Genomic DNA, 20,341 nt, shown 5'->3' on the forward strand with positions numbered 1-20,341 from the left:
TAGCTGGATCTGCTTCTAACAAGCCCGAAATGAAGGAATCCCAAAATGAAATAACTTTTCATTTCTTATCTCAGGGCACGTGTATGTGCCATCAAGCTTAAGGGTGCAGGCTTAGCGGCTCGGATATAAGTTACCCCTCCCAAGAAAAATGCTCTTTTAAAATGAAGGAATTTTAAATATATAGCATGTTAAAAGATAATACATGCATTTCATTGTATTCTTCCATGCTTTTTTTTGAACACCTTTTTAATACCTGTTAATAATCTAAATTTGCAGAACCAGAACCATTGTTCCAGATTACCAAAGTCAAATAATGAAGAACCCTTTCTTCTCCCAAACACACAAGCAAAAGCAAGATGTTCAAACACAACTATTAATTCACCTCAGCACAATGGAAAGGTAGACCCAGAATTTGAAATTTCAGACAACACATCAACTCGCTCAAGAAAGCCAATCAAAGCGGGTTACATCTTAATGACCAAAGCAGCATCTCTGGTAACCGATGGACAAATCGCTCAAGGTTTCAAGACAATGGAAAACACAGTGGCAACACACATAAAAAATATGAAGCAAATATCGCAAGGCATTAGAGGAAACAATTGTAAGCCTGAAGAGTATAATAAGCCTCCTCCTTTTGCGCCAGGATTTTAAGTTGTTTGGCTGTTTGACTCTAGTAAAGCCATATATGTGGCTTAGGACACTAATTGTAGGACTCTGTAAACAGCGAGCAGTATAGCAGGGACCTAACATTTTTTAAAAGTGACCAATTCGAATATCTAACTGGCTTCTTAATTCAATAGAAATTTGCTAATTTCTAATGTGATGTATATAAATAAAAGAGATTTAGAAAATGTCTGTAAGAGTTATATATATATATATATATATACACACCAATCTAAGTTGTGATCAAAAATAATTATGGACACTTGGTACAGAGTTTAATGTCTGTAGACTGTAATGTATAATATATTATAATATATATGTTGATTGTAATGTCTATGTAAATTTTTTTATACATTTCACAGATATCGTCTCCACAGCTGTTGTCAATAATAAAGATACATTTCATTACCTATATCCTATTTGCCAGATATTTTAATATATTTTAAAATATAACCATATTTGTTGTGTATATATAACAAACTGTAAGCAATAGTGTATTATGCTCCAGAGCCTAAAATGGAATATCAGAGGGTTGGGAGATGGCAGCTCTTCCTGGACCACTTCACCACGGGCCATATAGCTCTGGTTTGAGAGATTAAAGACGCCCCTTGAGACCAGCCCAGTTGTATTACTGAGGGTAGTTTCCATATGTACTCATGTAGAGTGTTGGGATATCCCAGTGCACTACCGGCACAAGACACAGAGAAGAATGTCCTCCATGGCTCACTCCAAGTGTCCTTGGCCAGGCCTACAACAGTGACCCTCACAAAATTAACCACTAAGCCTACATGTACCACTATTAATATGATATATTTAGGGTTCTTTTTTTGTGCAAGGTACAACTCTAGTTGATGTCAAATTGTTTTACTTAAGCATGGTTCATTTCTCTTACGAAAATGTATCTTACTACATTCTGGTTATATGTAATAAAATCACTCTAGGCATAAGAAGTCATGCTATCATTTTACTCTATGGAATATTTATTTCAGGAATAACATCACAAAGTAATATGAAAGAAAATCTATTGGAATAAATCGTAGGCATATTGTACAATATACACAAACAAATGGGTTTTGTTGCATGGTCACAGGTTATGTGCATTCTACTGAAACTTTGATTTACTTGGATAATGTGATACCCCAGATGAAGCTCTTTAGACACGAAATGGTTAAATCCGGATATGGAAAGTGCTGTTTGATAAAAGGAGAAAAAAAAGGTCAGTGCCACATTTTAATTAGTGACTACATGCTTTAAAGGTGGTTGGATAAAATATTATGTGCTTTTTCTAGTATGTTAACCCGTATCAGACCTTAGGACGCACAATTATATATTAGGTAGCCCAAATGACCACAAGGACATAATAGTAAGTCCTAGGTGTTTTATACCGGAGGAGACATTTCCCCACTGGTACATAGTAGATCAAGCTGTTGTAAGATATGAAAAGAGTTAACAGAGGGTCTATCTAGACCTTGCTCTCTTGGATAACCCCCTTACTGGCTTATTGCTGGTCTGGAAAAATTCTGAAGGAACAAACATTTTTAAATCACATGAAACGAACATAGAAATGTATCTTTTACACAAACTACTTTCGTGTCACATGACAAGAACATGGCAATTTCATTTTTCATTTCCCACATCTCCCAGTTGTACTACACTCAGTTTGTCTGTTCCAGTCATTTTCTGCCCCATATTTCTGTTTATTTGTATATTTTGCATATATTGACACCTATGTATAACATTTAAAAAACGTTAAAATAGGGCCCCAAGGACATTCCAAGGATGTTACAATAATAATACTGGCCACATTCGGGAACAATGGTGGTGTGGCTTCTGCTGAGTTGTGTCAAGTGTGTGTGCTCTGATTGCAGTTGCTAGTGTACTCTGTGGTACAAGATGGCCCATGATCTATCAATGGTGTTAGATGCATGTTAAAAGTAGTCCTCAAAGACAAAGCACCACCCGAAACACCACTGATCTCAGGATACTGTCCTTTTAATAGCTATGTAATTTGATTGTAATCACCTGAGAAAATCTGGAGCTCTGACAATCATGTGCTGGAAGTCTTCCAATGACAGTTTTCCATCATTGTCTACATCAGCCTCATCAATCACCTTGTCACAAACTAGACACACTTCTTCTTGTGTTAGCTCGTTCCGAGTAAGTTTGTTTAGTGTCTTCTCTAAATCTGATTTACATATGTAATCATCATTATTGAAATCTGAAAAAAATATGTATATAAAGAAATTCAAAGTTAAAATCTTGTTATTGATTTGTATAACATGTATTATTCTATGGAAACGACTGACATTATGACCTTGATTCAATGAGCTCTGTTAAATGAAAAAAAATATTGTATGACTGAAAACTCTACAGTTTTCTATTCAATGATGCATCAATGCTTCTGCTAAATCCAGACCGAGCTGCTAAAAAACATGGCCATAGAAACACATAAAGAGTAATTGCATTTAATGGGCTTTGCTATATATCCGAGTGACTGTAAAGTCTGCAACACATTTCAGTCCATCACCCATTAAATCTAAACTGGCCTATACAAATATGTATTCACGGCACTGTGGACCAGTATTTAACAAATAAAAAAAATACAAAATAAAAGTACAATGGAGGCCAATTTAAATGAAAGAAAAAACAGAAAATGTACTGAAAAATGGAGTGTTTGTCTCAAACATTTATCTGCCATCCTTGAAAGAGGTTCAGCTCATTTCGTTATTCATGTTGGCCACATGTAGCATATAATTGACCCACTATGCCCACAATGTCCTTAATGACACCCTGCATGCGTCATTCATGCCTCTGCTTCCTTATCTGAATTTTCCAAAAAGTCCACTGAAGGTTTTACCTGACGAGGCCTTCAGCTGCAGGGAATGTTGAGCTTATGTGTAGATCCTACAAGAGGTTCTGACGATAGCAGTGAGACCAGAGAGGGGGAGATAGTTGATGGTAAAAAGGAGAGCTCCCCAGGTCCTCACACTTCCAGTCTTCTTTACATGAGAATACACATGCAGCTGAGGTATGATGTATTGTATAGCAGTATGTGGACCCAAAAGCAGCAGTTTGTGCAGGTCTTTATATAGTTTTTAAAAATGCATTTTGTAATGCACAGTGACAGGGAGCACACTTTCTACCTCAATGTTGGGCTGGTCAAGGGGATGCGTGATCTCCCCAACCACACCTGCAGGCTGCAGCTGCTGATCGCCCTTGCAGCTGCGCCCGAGGCGAGTGCCTCTCTCGCATCACCCTTCCTACAGTCCTGGTCTGTATGCTTATGTGAGCTGGTAGGAGGATATAAGTCAGGAGGAATCAAATAAAATTATGTTGCGGTGTTGATCATTCAAAAATAGACATAGGTTTACAAAATAACAGTACATTTAATGTAGATAAATTAAAACAGGCAACAGATGTTTTGGTGTTTTACCCAGATCAGAAAAGACAAGCTTATTAATTTATGCGTATAACTTGGACAGTAATGACTATATGGTGATAGGTAATACACATTATATTGGTTACATTTTGGGTAGTAGTATTTTTTTGTTTCTAACAGAGGCCCAAAAGCCATGGGGGGGTAGAATGCTAGTGAAGCCCCCAAACCACATCAGAGTATAATAGAGTGGGGGAAGGGAAAAAGAGGGGAGATGCAATGGAGAGGGTGGAGGTGTCTTCATATAAAATGGTGCCACTCAAAGTCCTTATTTAACCCTTGGGGTGCCAATGTCTTTGGCTCAAAAAAACAAGACATTTCTTTCTGTCTTAGTGATTTTGTATGGTCTCCTCCCCCCAATTGTTTGTGACCTTACAAATAGGCTTAAAATATAGATGTTTGGATTCTTATTGTAATGTTCAGGAAGTGTTTGGATAGACTGTGTTTGAGATAGCCCCTTCTGATATTGCCAATATGCTCACCCACTCTGATCCTTAGTTCTCTGGTTGTTCGCCTTACATATTTTAGGCTGCACGTGCAAAATAATAGGAAGTGATCCTTTTTTAGTGGTTTTCTTCAAACTATTGTGATCAGAGGTCAGTTTTCTACCTAAAGGTGACTCTGGGTATGAGCGGAAGTAATGGTCTCAAAATGGGGTCTTGTAGCAGAGTGCTGAGAGATCACCCTTCTTACTTGTTGGTGTTAAAATCAAAGAAAGCGGAAAAATGGGATGGGGATGATGCTTTGTTTTTGTAGGTTAGTAAAGGTGCTCTATCTTCATCTTGGACATTGCTAATTTATTTTTCCAGGAGGTGGTTGGCGTAGCCCTTTTCTATGAACCTAGACTTCAGATGTTGTGCTTGGGATTGGAATTCTTTAATGTCCATGCAATGGGCATGTTCAAGAGCCAAGGCGAATAAAGGCAGCTGTTCAGAGTGATGTAGCCTTTGACATCTACCTGTTTGAAATAGGTTTTGATGCCATGGTTCTCAATATAGATCTCCAGCTCAAGGAAATGTCATTGGTGTTGATGTATTGTAGGAAATTGCACCTGCTGCGAACTAGCCCCACACATCCGGGAAATACCTGAAACTAAGGTCCCATGGGGCACAGACCTCGGTGTCCCCAGCTATCCATTAGGATAAATTGCTAATCTTGGTGGGGCTCTCTTGGGGCAAGATTTCCATCATTACAGAGGCACTCTGGGGCAGTGGGTCTCTTTATCGATAGCAGCTTTGCCCACAAGCAATCTATTCCATTGCAGCTTCATACTGCTCTGCTTGCTGTTGAGGCAATTGGTGGCAGACCCCTACAGCCTCCCCAGGTGACCCATGAAACCGCTTCTTTGTCTATGGCTCACTTGCCGCTCTCTCCACAGGGCCCAGAGCAGCTACAGCTAAACCCCAAACCTGTTACGGTTCATGACTCCCAAACTTTATTTGCTGCCACCACCAAGTTCTATTTAAGGTTTTGAAAATACCTAGGGAGGCTTCGGTAACCCCCTGAACTGCTCAAACTATATAATAACACATAAAAATAGCACTTCCAAATGATAAGAAATTGTAATGTGATAACTACGGCTATGCCCGGAAGCTAGGAGTGCAAATTTAGAGCACAAAGACAGAATTGCTAGTACCGGGTTGGACCCCCTTTTGCCTTCATAACTGCATTCATTCTTCATGGCATACTTTGTACAAGGTGCTGGAAACATTCCTGAGAGATTTTGGTCCATATGGACATGATGGCATCACGCAGTTGCTGCAGATTTGTCGGCTACACATCCATGATGGAAATCTCCTGTCGACTGTGAAGGCCTTTGGAGTACAGTGAACTCATTGTCATGCTCAAGAAACCAGTTTGAAATGATGTGAGCTTTGTGACATGGTGCGTCATCCTTCTGGAAGTAGCCATCAGAAGATGGGTAAACTGTGGTCATAAAGGGATGGACATGGTCAGCAACAATACTCAGGTAGGCTGTTGCATTTAACCGATTCTCAATTGGTACTAAGAGGCCCAAAGTGTGCCAAGAAAATGTCCCCCACACCATTACACAACCACCACCAGCCTGAACCGTTGATTCAAGGCAAGATGGATCCATGCTTCCATGTTGTTTACACCAAAGTCCGACCCTGTCATCTGAATGTCGCAGCTGGAATCGAGACTCATCAGACTAGGCAACTTTCTTCCAATCTTCCATTGTCCAATTTTGGTAAGCCTCTGTTCCCTATTCTTTTCTGATAGGAGTGGCACTTGGTGTCATCTTTTGCTGCTGTAGCCCATCTGTTTCAAGGTTCGACGTGTTGTGCGTTCAGAGATGGTATTCTGCGTACCTTGGTTGTAACGAGTGGTAGTTTGGGTTACTGTTGCCTTTCTATCATCAGTCTGCCCATTCTCCTCTGACCTTTGACATCAACATGGCATTTTCGTCCACTCACCTGCCACTCACTGGGTATTTTCTCTTTTTCAGACCATTCTCTATAAATCCCAGAGATGGTTGTGTGTGAAAGTCCCAGTAGATCAGCAGTTTCTGAAATACTTAGACCAGCCCATCTGGCACCAACAACCAAGCCACGTTCAACGTCACTTAAATCCAATTTCTTCCCCATTCTGATGCTCGGTTTGAACTTCAGTAAGTTGTCTTGACCACGTCTACATGCCTAAATGCATTGAGTTGCTGCCATGTGATTGGCTGATTACCTATTTGTGTTAACAAGCAATTTAACCGTTGTACCTAATAAAGTGGCCAATGAGTGTATATTTATAGGAGTGTATATATATATATATATATTGTCTTTGCTAATGTACTGTATATCTATCCATCTGTAGAATATAATGCATTATATTTTATTCAGAAAACATGTACTTTTACAATCAATTATTATTTCTTGATTTATAAAACACCAACATATTCTGCAGCACTGCAAAATGGATTCACATAATGGGCAACTGCATTAACTAAAATAGGCCATAAGGTTAAAAGAAATGTCTGCCTGGTATGCATTCTAATTATTATCTGGTTTTGTTATCACTTTACGAAACAAATGGAAGAGGGATTTTAGTCCCAAAGAGGGCTGTCCCTCCTAAAGGTGAACTCTTGGGAGGTACATTATCAATGGCTGGAAAGGAGAAATTATATTAGCTGGACTATGTAAAATGTATGGTATAGTAGTCTCACACAGGTATGCAAAATTGATTAAAATGGCAAAAGTTTTTAAGACAAGAAATTATTAAAGTATGTTTTAGTATTCTTTTATTTTTACATTATCATAACCTTATGATCTTCATTTTTAAAAATGCAATACATTATCTGCCTCGGGTATATACAATTGTATACAAATACACATAAAAATGAATCTCTTACCATATATTTTAAAAGCATAATAAGCTTTTAGGTCCCTGGGAGCCATTTCACTAAGCACTGAAAACATATCTAAGAAATCATCCAATGTCATATTTCCTTCCCCATCTTCTGAGAAAACTTCTGCAATTCGCTGGCGGAAAGGATTATCCTGCAGAACAAGTCAGTAATGTTATGTTTATATCATGCTATGGTTCACTAAAGCTTGGAAATATTGCAGTATTTGAGTATCTAGAGTTTTTGCAAACATAAATGAACCACTAGTCTGGTATTTTACAACATGGGGAAGTTTATGCATATGATGATACATAATGCGTAATATAATAATGCATATATTATATGAAAATAAGGGTACAAGAAGCTAACCTCTTGTGTATTGTCCATCTAGAGGTAGTGTGAAGTACTAATTTTAGTAGGGTCACACCACGTTGCTAACCACATACCTTAAGGACAACCAAGCAAAGATTGCAAATGACTGACTTCACTGTCTATGTGCGCAACCCAGTGCGGATCAGACATTAGGTGTGAGCAAGTGGGGAACCTTGCATTATGTAACTTTTAGAGACAGACCTCACCAAGCAACCCTTTTTTTAAATACATATTTCATCCCTGTTTTTAACGTATCTTATACATTAGTTTAAAGGTAACTAAATTTAAAATAAATACTTAAATACTTCCAATTATATTATACCATACTGGTATTTTACATTCTATTCCATTAATAAATGTGCATTCTTTATTTGCCACCATGAATCCTGAGGAAATAACCCACGTGACACTGGGTTCACTGTAAGAGCAATAGGTGAGAGAAGGTGCAGATAAGTGCAAAACAAGTAACAGAAGATACAGTGACTTAAAGAAAGACTTTTGACATTAGTGTGTATTATGTTAGCCTTCAATTATCTTCCTGAGTCCTGCCAATTAGCACACAATGAATAATTAAACAAGCAGAGGATCATAGTGACATCTGGCAACCTTTGTGGCTATTGCTTCACCTTGAGTTCTGGCATGCTTCCAATAAGCTCATAGGGAATCCTCACATCTGGTTTATTGGTGTAGTCATCTGGAACAAGCTGTGGTGCCAGGTCACGATATCTGTGGAAAAGCCTTCAATTTGGGAAAGTTCAATAAATAATGGGGTATATGTTTAAAGACATGGTGGAAGAGGATTGCAGCTGAGACAGGAAAGGTAAGAAAGAAGATATAAAGAAAAATTCAAAGAGGACAAAAGTTAAACTGGGATAAGAGTTTAGATGGATGAGGGTAGGGGAAAAGAGATCATTATTATTATTATTATTATTATTATCCTTTATTTATATAGTGCCAACAGTTTACGCAGCGCTTAATACAATACATAAATTCAAGGGATATGACAAGACAAGAATTGACAGACTAAGACAAACCGATACATTTGGTGGAGAGAGCCCTGCTCGCAAGCTTACAATCTAGATCATTTTAAAATAAATGAAGATGCTAAAAGGTCCTTTGAGGTAAATGTGAGAGATTGGGTACATATGGCCACCTTGAGCTAATTTTGGCCAGAGTCCACTCCTTAATGTGAAAAAATAAAATAGCTCTTATCTGCCATTTAATTATATACCCAACTGTTTCTTTCTACAGTTGGCATTTACTTTGATCTCTATCTCTCACACTTCTATACCTTTTAACAGACATAAATGAAGTCAGATCAGTTTTAGAGTAAAGATCGTTGGAGTTTATGTTTATGTTTCTTTATTTGAAATAGCATTCTCTACAACAAATGTTATTGACTAATAATTTAGGAGACATGAACATAAATTGGCTTTTTAGGAGCCATGGAAATATTTAGCCAAGGCTTCTTGGGATTTGTCCTGCAATAGGTTCTTATATGAAATATCTCAACAGGAATGTTGTCTAGCAATCCCCCAATAAACCCACATGTAAAAGGTTTGCAGAAATAGAGATCATTATTGAGCTGTAATATTATGTTAAGAGGAAATGGGTACAGGTCACATGATCGGTTGTTGGATATAGCCAACACTATGTTTAAAATGTAGTGGCCCTTTAAGAAAGACATGAAAAAATAGAGCCAGGAATAATGGATAAAGACTGTATGTAATGTTACTGTGAACATACACACTGAAAAGGTCTGATGGGAGAATAATTATATAACCATCTATATTGAGACTTCACTACTGAAATTTAACACAGATGAACGCCCAGTGAAACATTGCATTACCGTTCGCTGGTGCGGTCAGAGTGCGCCCTGTTGTTGGGTTTTCAGTGTCGCTGAATGCATCAATACGCATTTCACCAACAATGTTTAAGCTACGTTTAAAGGATCATTGATCGCCTCCTAACTTATGTTAAAGCATATTTAATATGGAGCATGTTGATGCTCTTGGGAGAGGACCCTTGCTGTACTTTTCGGTGTTGCTGAATGTCTCGACATTGAGGCATTACAGCAACACCATTTGGGAGAAGAATGCAATCTTTGATCGCTTTCTCGACCTACTTAACCTCATGACATGCTAGGCATGTGTAATTCTGTGACATGCCTGGAATGTCAATTATCGTCAAGGGGTTTAAACCCACTAATATAACAGTACTATATGCTTGCCCTTCATGGTAATAATAGTTACATACATATATTATATAATACTAAAATAAGGAATCCCATCGGGCTACGTGTTAAATTATATGCATACATTTATAGTATATACACATACATACATGTATGTATACAAAGTTAGAAATGAATGTACACCCAACAAATACTAATAATGTTCACTACTAAAACCAACCATTATTAAAAAAAATATTTAACTCATATTAAGATGATATACTGGTAAATGTTCTAGATTAAAGGTATACACAGTATTATGAAGTTTTAATTAACTTTAGTTTTCACGACATGATTTACAAATACATCAAAAAATGTAAAAATGTTTAATCCACAAAATACATTTAATATATAGCATGTAGCCTTGATCTGTATTGATTCTAAAAAATACTGAACATAGAGTTTGAAGTGTTAATAACTTTTAAAAACTAAATGTACAACAGAAAATATTAACAGGATGGCAAGTGCCTGTTTGTTTTACCAGTGTCATTCTGGCCTTCGTGGGTTTGCTTCTACACGACAAGATGTTGTTTTGTGCTACAACAAAGGGATGCTACTAGTGCCCGAAGACTGACCTCAGTGATCCGGAGTCAACTTTCATCCATATCTACCATGTGTGGTAGAGTATAATGTTTCATATAATCCATGCCTTAAAAACCATGGCTGCAGAGCATCCTCTTAGAAGAAAAAAGCATATTTAGCAGTGGATGCATCTTACATGTGCATGGTTTTTCTTTATTTTAGTTTTTTCACTAATATCAGAAAAAGTGAACTACCACTATATCCAATTTATTTCTAGTTAAGGTTCTTGGAAGGAAAATCTTAATGCTGCCACAATTTACTCCTCATAGCCAGGCAATATATACCGTATTTGCTCGATAAGATGACCCCCCAAAATTTGAATATTAACTTAGAAAAATAAGAAAAAGCTTGAATATAAGACTACCCTATAGGATAGAAGTTTTACTAGTAAATATTACTGTATTTGCTCGATTATAAGACGACCCCCCAAAATCTAAATATTAATTTAGGAAAAAAACAAAAAGCCTGAATATAAGACTACCCTATAGGAAAAAAAGTTTTACCAGTAAATGTTAATTCATGTAAACAATTTTTTCATATTTAATAAAAGCTATGATTGAGAAAAATATATATATTATTATTTCATTTTATTTGCCAACCTTTCCCCCCAGTTATGCACATCTGCCCCCAGGGTTGCCACTCTGCCCCAAGAAATGCCTTATACCCCCTATTTGCCACTCTGCCCCATGATGTGCCTTTTAACCCTCTATATGCCACTCTGCCTCCAGAAATGTCTTATACCCTCCTATATGCCACTCTGCCCCATGATATGCCTTTTAACCCCCTATATGCCAGAGTGGCATATAGGGGGTTAAAAGGCATATCATGGGGCAGAGTGGCATATAGGGGGTTAAAAGGCATTTCTGGAGGTATATATATATATAACTGCTAACAGCAATCACACTCCTATCAAGCCAATGCAGCCAGTACATGCTGGAACCTGGGGATGATAGGAGTGTGAGTACAGCCTCCCTATGCCATGCTACCACCACCACCCCCCTTACACATCCATGCTATCACACACACACTCATTCACAAACATTTAAATATTCATTCATTCCATTAATCACACATACTTCACACATTAATCACAAAAACCCTCCCCCACCCCCTTACCTGAACTGCAGATCTCTCACTCGAAGACTTCTGCAGGGGCCCGGCTGTGCGAGCAACTTCTCTGGCCCCGCCCCCAGAGGAAGGAGGGGGAGGCAGAATTATGTGACACTCTGCTACTTTCCTGTTCTCCTGCTGCTAGAAGAGACGCTGCTCGCGACCAAAGCACTGGTAAGCAGCCTGGCCCCAGCGGACATTTTTTTGAGGTCTGTTTAGAAGACGACCTCGATTATAAGACGAGGGGCATTTTTCAGAGCAGTTGCTCTGAAAAAAACCTTGTCTTATAATCGAGCAAATACGGTAATTCAAATGTAATTTTTTTTTATATTTAATAAAAACTACGATTGAGAAAAAATTCATTCTGCCCCTCAGATATGCCTTATACACCCCTATATGCCACTTTGCCTCCCTGATATGCCACTCTGCCCCCCTATTTGCCACTCTGCCCCCAGAACGTCTGCACAATGCGTGTAGACAACCTCCACTGCTGCTGGCCGTTACTTCCGCCGGGGCTTCTATGGTGGAGCACCGAAAGATTATGTCTTGCCGGCGCTCCGTCATAGAAGCCCCGGCAGAAGTGGCGGCAGCAGTGGGACGGCGCAGACGTTCACTGGGTGCCAGAGAGGAGGATCTAGACATCTATTTGAGGTCTGATTATAAGGGGACCTTGAATATAAGACGAGGGGTATTTTTCAGAGCACTTATTTTTATTGTTTATATAGCGCCATCAAATTCCGTAGCTCTGTACAATGGGTAGACAGGACATAACAAGTAGTATGTAACATAACAGTTTGAATTACAGAGACAACAGGTGAGGAGTTCTAATGAGTTTACAATCTAGAGGGATTTAGGGTGTATTACAAAATAGGTAAAATGTAAAAATGACATTGCAAGGGATGGACCAACCACACTAGTGTAAATATTCCAGAATAGGGACTAGGAGAGGTGAGCTAAAGGAATAAGGGGGCAGGAGAGACGGATAGGCCGGGGGAGGGCATTCCAGAGGATAGGGGCAGCCCTAGAGAAATCTTTTAAGTGCCATGAGAGCTAGAAATCAGAGGACAGGCTAGTAGGAGATCATTGGAAGAGCAGAGAGACCGGTTAGGAGTGTATTTAGAGGTGAGTGAGGTGATGTAGGAAGGGGAACCACTGTGAAGGGCTTTGAAAGTAAGAGTCAGGATTTTGAAATGAATCCTGAAGAGCACAGGCAGCCAGTGAAGAAAGTGACAGAGGGGAGAGACGTTAATAAAGCAATGGGAGATGAAGATAATCTGGCAGCAGCATTCATGGTGGATTGTAGAGGGCTGAGACGGTTAATAGAGAGACCAAGAAAAGCTGAATAATGAGCTGGATTAAATGGTGGAGATAAATCAATCAAAATCAAATTTAATAGTGACCCTTGCATAGATCTTTGGCACACGTGTTAACATTTTAATATCACAAGAAAATTAGGATATACAGTCGTGTGAAAAAGAAACTACATTCTCTTTGAATTCAATGGTTTTACATATCAGGACATAGTAACAATCATCTGTTCCTTAACAATCATCTGTTCTAAAAAATAAGTAAATACAACCTCAAATGAATAACAACACATAACATATTACATGTGTCCGGGGCCGGATTAAGAGCATCATGGGCCTGGTGCTGACAGACAGAATCCATGTGTACCAAGCTTGTCACCCCAAGTTTATTTCCTGTTAGTTCTCAGAACACCTAGAGATGGCTCCCAAGAGAAGGACTAAGGCTGAAGTGGAGCACATTGAGACTCCTACCTGATCCGGCACCCAGTGTCCTTACACTGTCATGCCAACACACAAACACACCAAAACAGGCTCTGCTACACTGACACCTGCATCCGGACGGGCTAAGCTAACAATAATTGTTTCTTATTTTTTTTCCACACTGCTTATGTCTTTTGTGGAATGGGAACTTCCATTAACATCAGTGGGACCGCCCACCGATCTCAGTGGGAACGCCCACCAACGTCAGTGGGACCGCCCACTGACGTCACGGGACCACCCGGGAAGGCTCCGGGTAGCCAGAGCACAGAAGTTCCCAGGTATGTTTATGTGATGGTCCCAGCTGCCCCACATTGATGCCACCACCCCCACATGTATATTTGCACTCCAGTGAGCCCCCTATTGTGTATTTATGCCCCCAGCCAGCCCCACATTGTATATTTATCCCACCAAACAGCCTCACATTGTGTATTTATCCCACCAGACAGCCCCCCCTTCAGTATTGAATGTGATGCCCCAGCCAGCACCCCTTGTGAATTAATGCCCCCAGACCCTTGCATATTGCCCCCTGCAGCCTCCCTGTGGCATCTTGGCCCCCAAACAGCCTCACTGTGCCGTGCCCCCACTTACACATCCATGCTATCACACACATATTCATTAATTAATTCACAAATATTAATTCACTCATTCATATACTCCTTCACAGATACTCATTAATTCCCTCATTCAGCCATGCATCAGCCATGCATAGGCCCAGTCAGTCCAGCCCTGACTGGGCCTATTTTCAGCAGCAGCTCCATCAGCCCCTACGTTAATCCGGCCCTGGCTTCGGTTCATTGAGGTTTGTGGCCATTTGTTTATGCTCAGCTCTCTAAAGGTCCCACCCACTAACGTCATCGGTAACACCCACCAAAGTCAGTGGGAAACATTACAGTGGGTGATCCTGCTGACTAGTGATGGGAAGTTCGGATCATTAAAGTGAATCGGATCATTTCGATTCGTTCACTGAAATGATCCGATTCATGATCCGGATCTTCGGATCACTCAGTGTGTCTGCACGGAGTTACTGTTTTCCAGTAACTCCGTGCAGGCACACTAACGATTGGCCCCGCCCCTTTCATTATGAATCCTCCCCCCTGCCTCCAGTGATGTCAATGAAGGCAGAGAGTCGTTCAAAAATTCGGATCTTACAGGGATCCGAATCTTACAGTGATCCGGATCACTGTAAGATCCGGATCACTGTAAGATCCGGATCATTGTAAGATCCGGATCATTGTAAGATCCGGATCTTTGAACGACTCTCTGCCTTCATTGGCATTCTAATCATTCAGAGAATGTCACCATACTGTTATAAATAATACATTAATAATCACTGCCCCCAGGATTTACATTCCCCTTTACCTGCAACTGCACCTTAAGTTAACTTTATTAAATTAATTAAATTAACCCTCACCATTAAATTAACCCTAAACACCCCATCAACCATGTCTGCCCCTAAAATTAACCCTTAACACCCCATCAACCATGACTGCCCCTAAAATTAACCCTTAACACCCCATTAACCATAACTGCCCCCAAATTAACCCTAAACACCTCATTAAGCATAAATGCCCCTAAATTAACACTAAAGACCCCATTAAGCATAACTGCCCCCAAATTAACCCTAAACACCTCATTAAGCATAACTGCCCCTAAATTAACACTAAAGACCCCATTAAGCATAACTACCCCCAAATTAACCCTAAACACCTCATTAAGCATAACTGCCCCTAAATTAACACTAAAGACCCATTAAGCATAACTGCCCCCAAATTAACCCTAAACACCTCATTAAGCATAACTGCCCCTAAATTAACACTAAAGACCCCATTAAGCATAACTGCCCCTAAATTATCCCTAAACACCCCATTAAGCATAACTGCCCCCAAATTAACACTAAAGACCCCATCAACCATACCAATTTATTAGGTAATTTATCTGGAGTACATGCAATTAATTTAGGGGCAGTTATGGTTAATGGAGTATTTAGGGTTAATTTCTGGGGCCGTTATGGTTAATGGGGTCTTTAGGGTTAATTTCAGGGGCCGTTATGGTTAATGGGATCTTTACGGTTAATTTCAGGGGCAGTAATGGTTGATGGGGTATAAGGGTTAATTTTATGCTGATGACTGAGGGTTAATTTAATTAATTTAATAAAGTTAACTGTAGGTGCAGTTATAGGTAAAGGGGGGGCAAACTCAGGGGAATCTAAATCCTGGGGGCAGTGTGAACATTATTAATGTATTTATTTATAAAAGTATGGTATCAGTGATATTCTCTGAATGATTCGAATCTCTGTAAGATTCGGATCCTTGTAAGATCCGGATCCCTGTAAGATTCGAATCATTCGACTCTTCGGATCATTCGACTCTTCGGATCATTCGACTCTTCGGATCATTCGACTCTTCGGATCATTCGACTCTTTGAACGACTCTCTGACTCTAAGAGTCATCGTTCCTGTGTGAATTAATGAGCTGTAACCTGACCCCAGAGTCTGTGTCTGAGTGCTCTGCAGATGACTCACAGCTCTAGGATCAGGTTACAGATGCATGATTCACAGACTGAACCGTTACAAACGAATCGTTCAGTCTAGTGAACCGACTCATCCGGATCACTAAAAAGAACCGGATCAAATGAACGATTCGTTCATGATCCGGACATCACTACTGCTGACGTCACAATGGCTCTTGGTAGCTGGAGCCTAAAAGTTCCCAGGTAAATGTTTGTGAAATTATGGATTAATAAAAAGTAATTGACACAGTTTGGCTGAACTGCTTTGTGTCTGACTGACTCAGCAGATGTTTAACAAATCTTACTCCTCTGTTACCACAGTTACTCACCTGATTCTTATCAGCCAACCCCTTCCTGGCTATTTAAGCAGCTATGCCCATTTCCTACTTGCTCTTGTATTGTTTTTGGCTGCAAATGCATTCTCCTGTGTTCCTGATTACCTGTGCATGACGTGGCTGTCACGGTCAGGACTGCTTGCCAAGCCGTGACTGTGTGGAGGGCGTGGGCATGAAGGGGTTAATAGCACCAGGCCTCTGGATTTACTAACTTCACCCCTTAACAAGGCATAAATTACACCAAATTAACCCCCAAATGCTGCCTGTATCCCCCCAGGTAGTCTGCCACCACTCACGATTTTGATACCGGATTCGTGAGAAATCCGAATTAGAACATTTATCTCTATATATATATCAACTCACACCGGGCAAACAACATATATATATATATCCTGTAGAACTTAATAACAATACGGTAACATGTTATCATCTCTTAGGGTTCGTGGATATCAATACTAGAGCCCAAAGACAGACTTGGATTTTGAATATTTTAATAACAAAAAGACAAAGATTACACAGTGCCAGAATTACAAAAAACAAGACATACAAAATAAAAGAGCAAACAGTTCTTAAAAACAATGGGACTTAAACACAGGACCCTCACTCACGAGTTTCTCCAATAAGTAGGCCTGTGGGAACTCCTTAAGTCCAGATGGATTCTTATGATGTTGTTCTGATCACAGAATATCGTGGAGTTCTGCTTTGAGGTCGCTGCATTGTCCCTAAATCAGACTCTTTTTCAAGAAAACACCCCTCTGACCACATGACCGATTATATGACACCTTCCCCAAGAATTGGCTCCCATCTTTGATGTGCCAATAAGTTATGGTGGGGTAAAGGTGATGGAAAACCCCTCCACTTAAGATAGGAATGGAATTCCTATAACTAAGGATCCTTATCTGTTAGGCCATGAATCACCACAGGGTTCCTTTGGGAAGATGACACCTCTAGCCAGAACAGATACAGAGGGCATGCACAAAGAAACACATTAAATCAACCTCAGATTAACTCATTGAATGCTTAAACAAAGAAACTAACCACCTCTGCTGGGTTACCCTTCCATGCATCCACTATATTATATGAGTTAATCATGACAGTGACTTTCTCTGACATCCCTCCTGGCTCCTGATTCCTGCCTTGTCCCCCTGCTGGGGACAAATAATGTCTGGGCTGATAACCTGTGTAGACAGCTCTCGAGCGCTAAGGAGGAGAGTCCTCCTAATCCGATTATTCCTCCAGACCATGTACTGGCCACCATATGTACCAGCATTATAATCTCCCCTCGGGGATATTTTACGGGCCGCTAAAGTAGATGCACCTGCTGAAACTCCCTCAGGGTGTTGTTTTGTAATAATACTAAGTCAGCAGAGCATCGCGGGAAGAACAAACTTCTCTGGTCACTTTCCCGTCTCTTCTGGTGGCCAGGACTTAACAAAGATATTGCTGCCTTTGTCATTGCCTGTCCGGTCAGACTAAATCACCCCATCACGTTCCAGTAGGCCATATCCAACCTATACTCAATGGTGAGAGGCCATGGTCACACCTTCCCATGGACTTTATAGTGGACCTCCTACAGTCCAACGATAACACAGTCATCCTCATGGTTGTCGACCGGTTTTCTAAAATGATCCACTGTATACCATTCAAAAAAGCTCCCATGTGCTAAAGAGTTGGCTACGGTCTTTATCAAAGAGGTCTATCGGCTACACGGGGTTCCTAAAAATCATAATTTCCAAGTGGAATAGCCAGTTTGTCTTGAGATTCTGAAAGGCCTTCTGTGCGCAACTAGGTATCCAACTCTCCTTCTCCTCGGCCTATCAGTCCTCTGTGATTCCCGGTAATTTCACCTCCTAGGGGATTCCGGCTCTGAAGGATCATCTCCAGCAGATCTGTTACACATGGGTTTAGGTCCAAGAGGCACTACAAGGCTTACAACTATGTTAGGAGCTCCAGGCCAATTGTAAAAGCCTACTCGCACCCTCCTATGAGGTTGGGGAGACGGCCTGATTGTCCCCCAGAAATCTCCACCACTAAGTCCTCTCCCAGAAACTGGCTACCTGTTATGTGCAGCCTTTCCATATCCTCTGACAGGTGAACCCTGTGGTCTATGCCCTGGACCTTCCTCAATGTGTTCCATGTCTCGCTGCTGAAATCCCTGGTTTGTAATTGTTTCATTATGGTTGTTCCTCAACCCGGTTCGGTGTCCCTTGACAACCATGAGTTCGGGCTCCGCTCTGTAGTTGACTATTGTAGGTTCTGTTGGAAGCTTCAATATTTGGTCCTTTGAAGCAGTAAGTTCGAGGGGAGCACTCATGGGTTCCAGCCTCCCCTCCATGTCTTCTATGCACGTTTTCTTATTATTGCTAAATTTTATTTTAAAAAACACATTGACACTATGTAACTTGCTTAAAAATGAATGGTGATTTTCAGAGTTTTTAGAGTAAACTTTTTAATAAAACTCAGAATGACTACATATCTGGTGCCAGAAATATATATATATATATTTCCAATGTTATTATTTAGTGGATTTGAACATGAACAGTCACGTGACCCCTCAAAGAAACCAAGGCGGCTCGCACAGTGTGTGAGCAGCTGGACAGAAAGCTGCTGAAGTGGTGTGAGGTAAGCAGGGGCGGGTGTCAGTGGCATCTCCAGCTTTCATAGGGGGGGCACATGGGGAGACAGGGACCAAAGTAGGGGGCAATTATAAAAGCTACATATACACTCATATATACATACATATATGCGTTAGACATCCATTTTTAACTACATAATATGTACTTATCTCTTTAAAGTAAAGACCTTGATTGGAATATGATTTCAAAATAACTGAACTGGCAGTTATTTTTCATTCTTTAATATTAGACCCTGTCGCCAATATATACTAATATTATACCCTGCTGCCGATATATATATAAATATTAGACACTACTGCTAATATATATGCATATTAGACCCTGCTGCCGATACATATTAATATTACACCCTGCTGCCGATATATACAAATATTAGACCCTGCTGCTGATATATACAAATATTATGCCCTGCTGTCGAAATATATTAATATTACACAATGCTGATAATATATATAAATATTAGCCCTTGCTTCCGATATATATATACATATTAGCGCCGCTTCTGATATATATAAATATTAGACCCTGCTGCCAATATATATATAAATATTAGCCCCTGCTGCCAATATATATACCGTATTGGCTCGGATATAGGCCGCCCCCGTATATAGGCCGCACCCTAAAAGTTTGGTGCTTTTTTTTTTTTTTTCTTTAAAAAAGCACCAAAAAAACATGCTGCCACTCTGCCCCCCCCCGAGATATGCTGTCACTGTCCTCCCTCCCCGAGATATGCTACCACTGTCCGTCCCTCCCCCCCGAGATATGCTGCCACTGTCCTCCTCTGCCCCCCGAGATATGCTGCCACTGTCCTCCTCTGCCCCCCGAGATATGCTGCCACTGTCCTCCTCTGCCCCCCGACTTACCGGAGCTGACTCCCGGGTGTCTTGCGAGGCCGGCGGGGGACATCTACGCAATACGCGTATACAACTTCCGTGGGTGTTATTTTGTAAGGACGGATATGTTCAAGTATTGCATAACACTATTAATATAGAGTTATTACAAACGGAGCGCTGCACTCTCTTTTGTTTGTTTTATTGTCACGTAGGGGTTAAGTGTTAAGTGCTGGCAGCTATTTATACTCACTTTATATATCAAAATATTTATCAGAAGCGCCGTCATTCACTTTATTTTTGTATATAAATATTTGCCCCTACTGCCAATATATATATAAAGATTAGACCCTGTTGCCAATATATTTTATAGTGAAAAAATTGGACCCTACCCAAGCATTTCTTTGGGCCCCGCTCCACGCTCCCTAGCATGCAATCACTCCCTCAGCTACCACACCAAAAAAAAAAATATTTGCTACACTGACTGCAGATCA

The 20,341-nt window shown here is 40.3% G+C and overlaps 1 protein-coding gene across 1 annotated transcript; it reads right to left on the reverse strand.

Annotated features, from left to right (window-relative positions):
• Positions 1 to 1,831: 1,831 nt before the first annotated feature.
• Positions 1,832 to 18,716, reverse strand: LOC149289400 (calcium and integrin-binding family member 3-like). Its single transcript, XM_089490498.1, has 5 exons — positions 18,439 to 18,716; positions 8,453 to 8,564; positions 7,461 to 7,608; positions 2,686 to 2,881; positions 1,832 to 1,853 (listed from the first exon to the last, which is right to left on the reverse strand). Exons 1-5 carry the CDS (start codon positions 18,714 to 18,716, stop codon positions 1,832 to 1,834), a joined length of 756 nt encoding a protein of 251 aa, XP_089346624.1.
• Positions 18,717 to 20,341: the final 1,625 nt, after the last annotated feature.

This window comes from Sceloporus occidentalis, unplaced genomic scaffold (assembly GCF_023333645.1).
Source record: "Sceloporus occidentalis isolate IW3139 unplaced genomic scaffold, rSceOcc1.0.p SCAF_45, whole genome shotgun sequence".
In the NCBI taxonomy this organism is placed as follows: domain Eukaryota; kingdom Metazoa; phylum Chordata; class Lepidosauria; order Squamata; family Phrynosomatidae; genus Sceloporus; species Sceloporus occidentalis.

Bases quoted from the DNA above. Each gene is read 5' to 3' on its own strand.
- LOC149289400 (XM_089490498.1), bottom strand. From the start codon at position 18,716: ATGGAGGGGAGGCTGGAACCCATGAGTGCTCCCCTCGAACTTACTGCT. The intron at 8,565-18,438 runs GTAGCCAGTTTC...CCCAAATTGAAG, and splicing joins GGAAAGGCTGCACATAACAG to GCTTTTCCACAGATATCGTG. The intron at 2,882-7,460 runs GTAAGAGATTCA...TATTTTTTTCAG, and splicing joins TTATGCTTTTAAAATATATG to ATTTCAATAATGATGATTAC.